Below are 13,322 nucleotides of genomic sequence, written 5' to 3'. Positions count from 1 at the left end.
CATTGCCCCAGAGGGGTTGGGATGGCTTGGCTTGGATCTTCTAATAATATATTTAGTCCAGAGGTTTCATAGAATCCCAGGATGGTTTGGATTGGATGGGACCTTAAAGCCCCTTCCATCCCCTGCCATGGGCAGGGACACCTCCCACCAGCCCAGGTTGCTCCAAGCCCTGTCCAGCCTGGCCTTGGACACTCCCAGGGATGGGGCAGCCACAGCTTCTCTGCCCAACCTGTGTCAGGGCCTGCCCATCCTTACAGGGAAGAATTCCCTCCTTGAACCCAATCTGAACCTCCTCTCTGTCAGTTTGAAGCCATTCCCCCTTGTCCTGTCACTCCAGGCTTGTTCTTCCCTTCCAACCTTCAGCCAGTCCTGGAGCATCTGCGAGCGGTGCCGAGTGTTGACTGGGGAACGAGTGGTATTTTCAGACACCACCCAAATGGCACTGAGAGGCTCCAGCTCATGCCATCTGTGTGTGTTCTGCCAATCTTTTCTTTCCCCTTCCTCATGCACTAAACAATGGTTTTTTTTTTTCATGGGAGATCAGGGACCCAGCCATGGATATTCACACTCTGGAGGTTTCTCTTACAGTTGACTTTGGTGTTTCTGTGCTGCCAAAAATCAAACCCTGGGGAATTGCATCCAGCCTCCCACTGTTTACATTTCACCTCTTGTCCCTCTTACCTCTGAGTGTTTTTGGAAATAAACAATGCTCGGTTTGCCAGTGCTTTTTGTGTTCCTCCAAAGCATATTTTAGTTATCTTCAAAACATGAACTGCTTTAATGATGAAGTTCACAAGCAAACACAAAGCCCAATGAGTTTTGCATAAGTTTACCCACAATGGGCTGGTTTATTGGGAGAACATTTCAAACCCTGTGAGGTTTCAAGGGAGCAGAACAGCAATTGATGCTGGGATGTTCAAGAGTAAGAAACTTTGTCTCCCTAAATCAGTCACCACCTTGAGGGAGGGTCTGTAAAGGCTGATGTTGAACACCCTTTAATCGTTTTCAGTGATGAGTGATCAAAATCTGGAAGCTTAAAAAGTCAAAATTCATAGTTATTGGTGTTTTCTGAGTGTATTTGGTGTCAGTAACGAAAATAAGAGAATTCCCTGAGTGAATTGGGATGTACAAACTCTAATGAGGTTGGTGGCAACCTTATTTCTTAAATCTGGATAAACAGGTTTTCCTTTCTTTCAGTAGTACTGTAAACACCCTGCCAGTGGTTTGAGTGCTCTGGTAAATGATTTATTAATTCTGCAAGGCTTATCTCTGCCATAATTTCTGTAAATAAGAATATATTACCAAGAATTTAGCAGGCAGCATATAGCAAACTGCAATTAAACAAACCTTTCAAAGTAAACCTTCCTAATATTTTTCAGCTTTCAGCGAGTTAAATGAGTCTGTTTTAATGGATTATTGTGGCTTTGAAGAGCCCTGAGATTTTTTTCTATACAATAGACTGCCTAAATTCCTCCATGAATTGTTCTGCATCTATCATGTTAATGTAATTATAGGAATCTGACATACTTACCCTTTATTTTTTATAAATTTGCAGAATGCCTTTAATGACACAGCCATAGTTCAGCTACACGAGAGATCCTTAATTCAATTTTCTTCAAAGCAGACTGACACCAGTAACATTCACTTAACAGCCTTTATTTCACAGCAGGGTAATCTGCACCATGATTTCTCTGCACTACAAAGAAACATGATTTGCTATTGTAGTTAGAACTTTATGGATTAGTTGTGTTACTTAGAGGAATTAAATTCTTTCTCTGCTGCTTGGGCAGGTCCTGCTGTTCATTGGAAAGGGCTCCTCTAGTCCTGCTGATATCCCAGGACTTCCCACTGGTCTCAGGCCTTGGAATGTTCGGTAGGGGGTTGTGAAGTGTAAGTGTAACTGGTTTAGTTCTTTAGTATTTATTATATATCCAGTTCCTGGACGTATTCATGGAAAAATGATGGTCAGGATTGACTGGAGAGCACACAGAGGGGTCGGGTTCACCTGCAAAACCTGAGTCTGGACCTCTCTTGGCTCTGTATCCACAGGGTATCATCAGGAGGGTGAGGATTTCCACATGGCTGATGTTTCTTAACTATCTTTGTGATGCAGTTAAGGATTCATGGAAAAACACATGGAGAGCCACCTCCTCCAGGCTGTGGGAGCGCTGGGATGGGCTTGGCAGGGCTCTGTACGAAAGCTCATCACAAAGGAGTAACAGGGGAAAGGGCTTGTCTCAAGTTGTCCTTCTCCTGAAAGTTCTGATAATTTCTCAACTCCCCCTTTTCCTTTATTCTGACATGTTTTCTCCAGATGCTGCAGTAACTTGGTGTGAGTGCAGCATGAAAAAGGCTTTGCTGTCCCTGTCTTCAGTCAAATATTCTCTGCAGACATTTAGCAAGGGAAGTTCACACAGCCCAGCAGGCTCTGGTGAGATTCTGTTAGTGAATGTTTGAAAGCTGTTGTTAAAGAGGAATTTAAAATATATTTTGAGACTATTTTCTCCTTAAAGCCCTATTCTCAATTGTAATACCTCCTGGATACCTGTCCATACTCCCCAACAGTCCAGCTCAGTTCTATCTGCACTCATCACCTGCTTATCCTTGGAACTTCCCCTTCCTTCATGAAAAAACTTTCCCAAGTCATTCCCAGATTCTCCCTCTGCTAATAACAGCATTGGTACTTCCAGAGGAGTTTGGTTCTTGGCATCTCTTTGTCTGCTCTCAGCCCAAAGCTCTGCAAATGATGCTGGACTGAGGGAGGAGGTGAGAAGTTTGTCAGTATGGTCAGAACAGATTAAAATACATTTTTGCTCTTTTTTCATGCCCTTTAATCATCGAACTTGTGTCTCTCTTTTTCTTTTTTTTTGGTCTTTGTAAAATACACCATTTGCATTTCACATCCCAAAATAAGCTGCTAATGCATTTGGCTTTTCTCCCACGTTTGTTCTGGGAAATCAACTTTCATTTCTTACCTTGTCTGTTCTGCTCATTGTCAGGGGAAAATCTGTGTCTTGTGACAGATTGCTGGTCTCAGAGAGCGCCTCTACCTCTCAGTGATGCAGCAAATCAGGCTGCCCTTTTGGGCTGGGAGCCCCAGCCCTGCCCACCGTGGGCTTTTTGGAGCATCTCTGCTGGATTAGTCAGCGCTTGGCCTTTGCTGGCAATCAAAAGACCTGATTAATTACGGCTTTGGGAGCGGAGCAGTGCGGACCCACCGCTGTTCAGCCTCATTAAAAGGCAGGCGAGTGTCACATTCCTGAGATGATTATCTGCTTTTGGGCTTTTGAACATCCTTGCAGCGACTTAACTGCAAAGCTGCTGGTCATGGCTGGGTGCTGGAGGTGCTTATGGAGCTCTGTGGACAGGACACAGGTTTGCCTTGCCCTGGGAAAGTAAAACTGCTCCTGATGGAGCTGCAATGACTCAGGGACTGAACAAAGTTACCCTGAGTTGGTATTGGGACCACGAGCCCCATGGACAGAACACAGGTTTGCCTTGCCCTGGAAAAGTAAAACTGCACCTGATGGGGAGCTGGAATTACTCAGGGACTGAACAAAGTTACCCTGAGCTGGTAATGGGACCAGGCTCTCTGTTCCCAGGTGGGTCACTGGCCCAGATGTGGTGTCATCTCACCTTCTGCACTGTCCCAGATTTTCTTAGGGAGCTCCACTCCTGCACTGGCAGAGTCCAAACTTGAATTCTTGCCTTCTTTACCTGGAAGGATGACAGGGAGGTGCTGTTGGGTGGGAGCGTGTCATGGAGCCCTGGTGGGCTGGGACATGAGCTGTGAGCCTCAGCCTTCCCCCTGCGTGTCCCAGGGCTCCTGTCCCCCTCCAGGAAGGAAAACCAGCCTTCTGCACAAAGATCCATCTTTGTTCCTGCCCTCCAACCTGAGGAGGCACCTGCTGACTGGGTTGGACGTTCTCAAATACTGCTGTCTCTTTTCTGTATTAATTGAAATAATTTGAACTTCCCACCTATTCCTTGTGTGGATTTGCCAGGTGGGCAGGGCACTGTGCAGCTACTCAAGTGCTGGGCTTTTCCATCCTTTCCCTGTTCTCTGAATCCAGCAAGTCCTTTGCCTGCTCCAGAGTAATTTACTGTGCTCAGTGAACTCATGTGTCGGGATCAGGGGCTTGTGTGGAATTATCAGACGTGAGCAGTTGCAGAGGAGGGTAATAAAGTTAATGTTACACACTAATTATAACTCAGGTTTCCTAATGCCTCGTCCCTGCTTTGTGGAGCTGAACATTCCTTTAAACAGCTTTTGCTTAGTCACGTCAGAGATCACTTAATCTCTCACTGTGTATTGACAGCCCAGTTTAATTAAACAGTAACTGTTTTCCACTTGATGAACCCTGTTAGTTCCTATTTCAGTTCTGCTGTGAGCGAGGCCAGGGAGCTGTTTTATAGCCCTCAGTGTGTGTTCCACTGGAATTTTCATGCTCAGGGTGGCCTTTTGCAGTTCCACTTATGTAACAACTCACACAGCCGAGCGGAGCTGTGGACGCTCCGGGATTGTGTGGAATTCTGAGTGTACAGGATGAGATTCCAGTTATGCTCCTGCTCTGCTTTACTCTGGGTGAGAAAACAACATCTTGTAGCAATATTTAATCTGTGCCATTCTCCTGCAGTGCTTAAACCCCCCTGGGGAGTGAGGTGAGGGGATCTGGGGAGTGGGGAAGGGGGAGCAGCTGGAAGGTGCCGGGAGAGGGCGGCAGATCTCCGTGGGAATGACCGGGAATGCTCTGCCTTCCCAGCCCAGCCCTGCACTCCTGGGACTGCTGTGGGTGGGCCAGAGGATGGACATGCCCCAGCTACGTGTGGTGGGACCAGAAACCTCCCCAGGGCTGGGCTGGTCCCACAGGGTGGGCAGCAGGGGAGGGGGATGCTGCCCCTCTGCCCACTCAGGTGAGACCCCCCTGCAGAGTTGCTCCAGCCCTGGGGTCCCAGACATGGGAAGGACGTGGAGCTGTTGGAGCAAGTCCAGAGGAGGCCACAGAGATGCCCCAAGGGCTGGAGCCCCTCTGCTCTGGAGCCAGACTGGGAGAGCTGGGAATGTTCACTGGGAGAAGAGAAGGCTTCAGGGAGACCTGAGAGCCCCTTGCAGTGCCTAAAGGGGCTCCAGGAGAGCTGGAGGGATGGAGTGGACAAAGGATGGAAGGACAGGACAAGGGGAATGGCTTCACACTAACAGAGTGCAGGGATAGATGGGATACTGGGAAGGAATTCTTCCCTCTGATGGTGAGGAGTCCCTGGCACAGGTTGCTCAGAGAAGCTGTGGGTGCCCCATCCCTGGGAGAGTCCCAGGCCAGGCTGGACAGGGCTTGGAGCAACCTGGGCTGGTGGGAGGTGTCCCTGCCCATGATAGGGGGTGGAACATGATGAGCTCTCAGGCCCCTTCCAACCTAACCCATCCTGTGATTTTGCCCTTCAGCAGCAGAGCACGCCAGGACTGCAGCTGAGCTTTTAAAAATTCCCCCCCCAAAACAAGGGAATGTGAGTCCATTTTCTCATCTGTTCACTTAAAATTACATTTTTATGCTAAAAGCTGCAGCCAAGGTGTAAGCCCTAGCAATAAATTACATACCTTAATAGGAAAGCAGCAGGCTTTTAATAAACTGCTACTTTGAAAAATTGCTTTTATAATGAACAGTGAAGTATTTTTCAGAAAGTTTGAAAGAAAAACACTGTCCACTTCCTCAGTCACCCATCAGCACTGCAGCTCCTTGGTTGGCTTTGGCTGCCACTGTCTCCAGAAGGTGTTGGCATGGAAACTTCAAGGCATCTCTCCCCAGCAGGGCAGAGAATTCCATGTCTCTGGAAAGCTGTCACCTGTGTCTGTGTAAAATGTTCATCGAAACAACATGGAAAATTTCCATGTGATGCTCAGAGTGAGTTGTGGGAGATACCACAGATATTCCAAATAGTAGCCAGAGGTAGTTTTGACATTATTACCAGACAGCAATATAAAAACAACATAGACTGAATTCTTATCATTTATTTGCATATTTGAGGGTTGAACTTGGCCATTTTGCCAACATTGCTGATGCAGAAGTGGGTTTTTGTGCCGAGTTCTGGTAGTACCATGGCAATGCTCCTGTTTGTAACCACAACGTGTATTCTTGAGTGTTTCCATGACAGGCTGGATGTATAAATAGCTGTTCCTTGTCCTGCTTAGGTACAGCAGCAGAGGCCACTCCAGCAGCACAGTTTGTGGGAGCCACCACCCCCTGTCTCACCATGTCCCTGTCACTCATTTATTTCCCTCTGTCCTCCCTGTGCTGTTTTGCTGCAGTGACACTCGAGCCTTTTTTTCCTCCTGCAGTCACTCAGTTCTTACCCAGCTGCACTGTGCATATCCCCCTTTGAACAGGCCTTCCGTGGTTAATTTAAATTAAAACTGAAAACAAGAGGCTTGTGCCTGTTCAGCTTGCAGAACCTGAATGGTATAAAGTACATTATTCCTCCTGACTGGTCCCTGTGTTGCCCGTGTCATCCTTCAGAGGCAGCTCAGCAGCACAGCAAACACCAACCCGACATTTATTGGGTCATTCCAGAGAGGCTGATACATGAGGTTCTCCTAAAAGCCTGCGTGAAACAATGTAAAGGAGCATGTTCAGCTTCTGGAGGGGAAATAATCTGCCTTTTGCATCAAGCAACTTCTGGAGGTTGCCTAAAGCATCCTCGCTGTTACTTTATTTTTCTGCCTTCTAATGCACATTGTTCTCTCTGTGACTTTCTGTCATTTTCCCTCTGCCTACTATTTCGTTTGATTTTCCTCTCTTTTCCCCAGGCAATCCTTTCAATCTTCAGTGTAGTCACCTTGGTCTCAGTCTTGATCTCCAGTCTAAGGTTTTAATACTAAGATTAACCTCCAGTGTTGGTGCATCCTCGGCAGCAGCTTTGCCTTTACTTTGTCTTTTAACTGAGTTGATATTTATTGGAAAGGGTTTATGAGCTTTTAAACTTTAAAACATGAGGAGGGGAAGATCAGTGAGTAAATAAAGTCTGTGATTCTCCATCCAGTGCAGATTTGCAGCTCTTGCCAAGCTTTTTTGTGACGTGCAGGGCTCTGAACGGGGCTAATGACCAGATTCATCTGCCTGAGTGAAAAATGGGTGTATTGATCTGCCTAAGTGAAAAATGCTGGGATTGCTGAAGTGCAGAGCTATGGATCTGGCTTTGACAGAGAGATGGATGGACCATTTTAGCAGTAAAACATTTTTTAATGTTGAGAAACCATCTTGTCTACGAACGATAAAGTGATTTGTAGTAACAAATGCAAACTACTTTTCTTGCTGGAGATTACCCCATTTGTTTTCATTCTCCATGACATGTTTTGCTCATTATGCTGCAAGAAGCAAATCCAAAGTTTTATATGGAACAGTTTATGATGGGAAAACAGGGAATTGAGGTGGGGACTGGCTGGCATCACACCAGGCAGGGTTGGCCCTGGGGACTGTGGAGCTGCTGCACATTCCGTGCCTGGGAAGGATTTGGTGGGATCCACTTTGGTGGGAATTGCTGTGTTGATTGTGTAACTCTGGACAGCCACAGGGATGATGCTGAGGTGTTATCTTAGTGCTGCAGAATGGGTTTTGTGGGTTTGGATGTAAGTTTAAATTAAATTAAGTGTTAAAGCAGGTGAAAAACCAACTTCATTTGAAGCTTGGGGCTTGTTTTCAACACAGCCTGTGCTGCCTGTTCTGGGCTTCTCTCTTTGCTTGGGGGCTTAAGGTGGTTTCGTTTGGGTTTTGGTTAATTTGTGGACAGCACAGACCTCTCTGAAGGGCTGATAGGGAATCCTGGTTTCCCTTGGAAATACCCATGGTTTGGTTTGGAGGGAAGAGGGTGAAGGTTGGAATTCTGTTTGCTGGTGGTCACTGAGGTTGTGTTTGAGAGATGAGGACAAGGCATGATCTGCCCTTAACTTGGCTGAAAGGGAAGGCAAAGTGTAAACCTGCCACAACCAGAATATGCTTTTCAGGAGTGACATGTGGTTGGGAGAGCTTGGTTAGTGGTGGAAGGGGTTTGGTGGTTGGGGTTTGTTCAGATTTTCACAGAATCACAAAATGGATTGGGTTGGAAAAGACCTCCAAGATCATCAAGTCCAACCCTTGGGCCAACTCCAGTCCCTTTACCAGATCATGGCACTCAGTGCCACGGCCAAGCTCAGCTGAAAAAATTCCAGGGGATGGGGAATCCACCCCCTCTCTGGGCAGCCCATTCCAATGCCTGAGCACTCTCTCTGCAAAGAATTTTTTTCTGATCTTCAACTTCAATTTCCCCTGGCAGAGCTTGAGCCCATCGTGCCCCCTTGTCCTATTGCTGAGTGCCTGGGAGAAGAGACCAACCCCCACCTGGCCAGAACTTCCCTTCAGGGAGTTCCAGACAGTGCTGAGGTCACCTCTGAGCCTCCTCTTCTCCAGGCTGAACACCCCCAGCTCCCTCAGCCTCTCCCCACAGCACTTGTGCTCCAGTCCCTTCTCCAGCCTCGCTGCTCTTCTCAGTTGGGTTGGAAGAGACCTCTGAGATCATTAAGTCCAACCCTTGATCCAATCCCATTGTGATCACCAGCCCAGGGCACAGAGTGATCACCTGGGCTGGTGATCACAGTGGGGTTGGATCAAGACATGGTGGATTCTCTGTCCCTGGAGGTGTTTAAGAGGACACTCAGTGCCACATCCCGTCACTTCTCCAGCCTTGTTGCTCTTCTCTGGCCCTGCTCCAGGCCCTCAATCTCTTTCCTCAACTGAGGGGCCCAGAACTGAACACAACACTCAAGGTGTGGCGTCACCAGCACAGAGTACAGGGGAAGGGTCACTTTTTTTGCCCACATGTGGCATTTCTACCAGTGCAGTAGCGCCGGCTGTGGTGTGGGTGAGCTCTGTGCCCTCTCTGAGGTGTTCTCCTCACCAGCTGGGCTCCCAGGCTGCTGTCAGAACCATTCCTGGGGCAGGCTGATGCATTTCATAACCTACTGGTGATGTAATTTAAGGGGAGAAGTTGTGTTGCAGCTCTTTCCCTGCTGCTGTGCCACCCCAGCCCTCTCCTGCTGCTGCCCATCTCCTGTGCACACAAACCCTCAGCTTTTCCCCTACAGCCCTCAGTGTTCTGCTGTAGAACCCAACTTAAATTTCCCAAGGTCACTGAACCCTGTTTAATGTGCTTTCTGGGAGGCTGGCAGGGTACAAAAGCTTGGTTTGTCCCCTCCTGTCACAAGGATGAGGCAGGAATTCAGGAGCTCAGTTATTTGTGTGCTGAAGGGGCCGTGGTTCTCCAGTGATGTGACAGATCCACTAATGATACCTGACAGAAGTATTGCAAAGGAGTAATTGTAAAAAAAAACCCAACTCTCTTCTATTATGCAATGTTTTTAAAAAGGAGATATTTTCTTTTTATGATACCAAGGATGCAGGTTCCCATGTGAGAAAATGTTGAGCTCAGGTGACTAGTGAGTAGGTGGAAATTGAATGGAAACTGCTTCAACATACAGTGACAGTAATTTCCTGTCTGTGGAGACGTTGAGTTTTGGTAATACATTTTGTATTTTAATACTTTCTATTGACTTTCAAACAACTCCAGAATGTTGTCACTGTCTAGCTTGGGTGATGCTGATGTTGGATGGTTCTTGCTCAGCTCTGCTTAAAATGACTGTGCCAGAGGAAACTCTTCCCTGTGAGGGTGGTCAGTGACTGGCACAGGAGAAGCTGTGGCTGCTCCATCCCTGGAAGTGTCCAAGGCCAGGTTGGATGGGGCTTGGAGCAACCTGGGCTAGTGGAAATCCATGGCAGGAGGTGGAATTGGGTGGGCTTTAAGGTCTCTTCCCACCCAAACCATTCTGAGATTTGGTGATTTAGTAGCACAGAATATTTTTTTTTCCATTCAGGTTGTTTAACCCAACTCTTTCACTGCTTTCTTATTCTGAAACATTTATAGCAGTGAAACACAAATCTAGTTGTGAGATCCTGCCTGATTTTCACAAGTTATTCTCGTTTGTTGGGTTTTTTAAGGGAAGGTCATCAACAAAGACTTGCGCCACTACCTGAGCCTTCAGTTCCAGAAGGGCTCCATAGACCACAAACTGCAGCAAGTGATCAGAGACAATCTCTACTTGAGAACCATCCCTTGTAAGTATGTAAAGACCAGCCTCATTTGCTCTGTTCCTGCTCACAGTCTCATCCTTTATGAGCTTTAATTGCCTTCTCTCTCAATCTGGTTGATAGCTTTGCCTTGCAGCAGGAACTCCTGGCTTTGCTACAACAGTTTGGTTGCCATGAATTGGTGCAGGACTCAAAACCAGCAGGGGAAGTTCAGGATTCAAAGCTCAGGGTGTTTCAGTAACAGAGTGGCAGGAGGGGTGACAGTGGCAGAAAGCACAGGGGAAACAGCCAGTCTGATTAAAAAGCCTCATCCATCACTGACTGTGTTTCAATATTCATTGCACTAAAAACTTGCATGTTTGTCAACTAACGTTTTTTGTATTTGCAGGAACTCTGCTCTGTTCTCCCCGAGCACACCCAAGAGTTTGTGGCTTTCTTAAACTGCATTTCACTGTTATTATCTTTTATTTACTAGCTCTTGTTCATGCTGCTGCCTGACAAAATTGACATATGCCTTTAAAATGCTGGTAGGTTGTAGGCAGTAATGAATCAGTGCAGTCCTTTCCAGGAGAGCTTTAATTAAGCTGTTTTAACTATGGGATGCCTATTTTCATAGACATAACACTTTGAGAACCTCTGCATTAACACAGCAATTTACTGATTGCTTTGAAAAAAGCTGACCTACAGCCAGGGCCTGGAGTGGAGCTAAATTACCCTCTGTATTTTAGATTAAAAAAACAAGTTTTGTGCCTCGTTGTGGATTTGGTGACCCAAAAATCAAACGTGCTCAGTCAGGCTGACCTCAGTGCAAATGAGAGGGTTGGTGCTGGTGGGAGCAGGGCAGGGGCAGCACCTCCCAGCTGGGTAAGAATGGAATGGCACAGCTGTTCCCACAATCCCAGACTGGCATTGCCTGGCCCAGGCGTCATCAGCTGCCACAGAAGTTGTTTTTTGGTCCAGTGAGCATAAGAAAGAATTCTCTCTAATTATCAACTCTCCCAGCTCTTTCTCTGCTCCTCTGTCAGGACCACAACTGTCATTCCTGTGTAACTTACTGGCCTAGTTTTTATACATTATTGTTCACTTGCTCACCACTTGTTCTAACTCTTCCTAGAGTGACATCATTGCACAAAGATTCAAAAATACATTGTTTTTGCTGAATTATACAGCAGGCAGTAACAGGCAGCACTTAAGTATCTTACAAGAGTGTTTTCTGTCTTTGCAGGCACTACAAGGGCTCCCAGAGATGGGGAGGTCCCTGGGGTAGACTATAATTTCATTCCTGTTGAGCAGTTCAAAGCACTGGAAGAAAGTGGAGCCTTGCTGGAAAGTGGAACATACGATGGTACGTTGGGGATGTTTAATGGGGTGGGAATAAGGACCCAGCTCTCATTCCCAGGGTCTCATCCAAGTGTGGCTCCTGTGCTGCCACTTTTCCTGCCCATCTGATGGTCACTTACAGTACAGAGGGCCAACACTGAGTCTATTTTTGGGTTACCTGTAAAGAGGGGGAGAGATTTTGTTTTAAACTCTGCTAAATTACAGGTTGTCCTTTCAACCAGTCTTGATGCCACCTCCTTGTTTTCCTCATTGCATTTTTGGAACATTCTGGAAAGGTTTGTCTGTGCTTTGTAGGATTTCCACAGAGTTCAGTCAGTTTAGTGCAAAGCTCAGAGGACAGAGCTGTTCTCCTCACAGCATCAGAAGGGCAGAAGGTAAAGGAGGATTCTGATCCAGCAGGGAAAAACAAAAGCCTTTTCCCATGAAAAATTGAATAGCACTAGGCCAGATTGTCCAAATCTGGAGCAAACTTGGGTTTGTTAAATGTGGTGGGGGAAAAACATTTGTCTTGAAAGTGGTGAGAAAAAAGAAAAGAAAAGAAAAAAGAAAAGAAAGGAAAAGAAAAGAAAAGATAAAAGAAAAGAAAATGTCTGAGTAGACAGTGCTGTGACAGGCTCTGTGCCTCTTCTTTTCCATGTCTTGTGCTGTCTGTTGACATTGTCCTGTCTGTGGAAATCTCCTGAGCAAATTCAGGCTAAACTGGTGCTTTTTTTCCCCCCTTAGCTGCCCTTTATCTGACTGTCCCCACTCTGAGCCTCACCCTCACTGATATTTGCAGAAGGGATTCTTATTTATTTTATTTACATGGTCAAAACCACATCCAGGCACCAGAAGTTCCCCCAGCAGGAATTGTGGGAAGTCTTCTTGCTGTGTGCTCAGTTCCTTAATAAAAATCATATGAGCAGTCAGGAGAGAGAGAGAGGTCAATTGCTGAAATTCTTTTTCAGAAAACAGCAGATGATTCCTTTGTGTTTGAGATTAAAACGTTGAAGGCAAAATCTGTTTCTTTTTCTCCAGTACAAGTCATTTTTAGGTGAAGCCATATTAAGAGTTGTGTGTTGTCTGTAGAAAATTGTAGGTTTTAAAATCAATTCTTTGTTAACTGCTTTTATGTAAATAGATACTTTATGTTTCTGCACAAAATTAATTTGCTTTTTGACTTCAGTGTGTTTCTGTTGCTGCATATTACTCTGGTAATTAGTATATAGAGTAAGAGTAATTGATTTTCACTGCTTTGCTTCTCTCAGATTGCTCCCCAAGTCTCTTTATGATGGAGTATGACTGAATTCCAGGCAAAATAACAAATCCATCTTTTCCTTTAGAAATTTTGAATTAAACCTTTTATTTTCTGATATCTAACACCACCATTGGCACAAAGTCAGTGTAGGAATAAACAAGCTTTGACTGTTGATTGGGTTGTGGTAGTGCTGATGTCTCCTCTGAGGAGTTAAGTTTTCACTAAAACACTTTTACATGGGCAATAAAACATTCACAGCCACTGCCAGTGCCTTCAGCAGCCTCAGTGCTTTATTGCTCCTGGTTTGTGTCTCCTTTCCAGGTAATTTTTACGGTACTCCAAAGCCTCCAGCAGAGCCCAGCCCCTTCCAGCCTGACCCAGTGGATCAAGTTCTTTTTGACAATGATTTTGACACTGAATCTCAGAGGAAAAGAACCACATCTGTCAGCAAAATGCAGAGGATGGAAAGTTCTGTCCCTGAGGAGGAGGAAGAGGAGGAGAAGGAAGCAGTGAATGGCAGCGGAGGGACAGGTTGGTTGGAGTGGGGTGGGAGGGGATGAGGAGTTTACAGATGACTTTCCTGCTTCCTTAGCTTTGGTGAAGTTTGGAGGCTGTTCCTCTTCAGGCTGGTGCTT

General features: G+C 46.2%; 1 protein-coding gene across 3 annotated transcripts in view; it reads left to right on the top strand.

The window, feature by feature from the left end:
* Positions 1–13,322, top strand: part of MAGI3 (membrane associated guanylate kinase, WW and PDZ domain containing 3) — a 68,222-nt gene that overhangs the window by 26,982 nt on the left and 27,918 nt on the right. For all 3 annotated transcript variants that reach the window (XM_071578885.1, XM_071578884.1, XM_071578886.1), the window contains exons 2-4: positions 10,020–10,136; positions 11,335–11,454; positions 13,009–13,218. In XM_071578885.1, the coding sequence (XP_071434986.1) occupies positions 10,020–10,136; positions 11,335–11,454; positions 13,009–13,218 (447 nt within the window). The remainder of the gene's footprint in view (positions 1–10,019; positions 10,137–11,334; positions 11,455–13,008; positions 13,219–13,322) is intronic.

This window comes from Pithys albifrons, chromosome 28, assembly GCF_047495875.1.
Source record: "Pithys albifrons albifrons isolate INPA30051 chromosome 28, PitAlb_v1, whole genome shotgun sequence".
NCBI classification, from domain to species: Eukaryota; Metazoa; Chordata; class Aves; order Passeriformes; family Thamnophilidae; genus Pithys; species Pithys albifrons.
The sequence above is the reverse complement of the archived record's forward strand: the minus strand, read 5'-3'. Positions and strand labels throughout refer to the sequence as shown.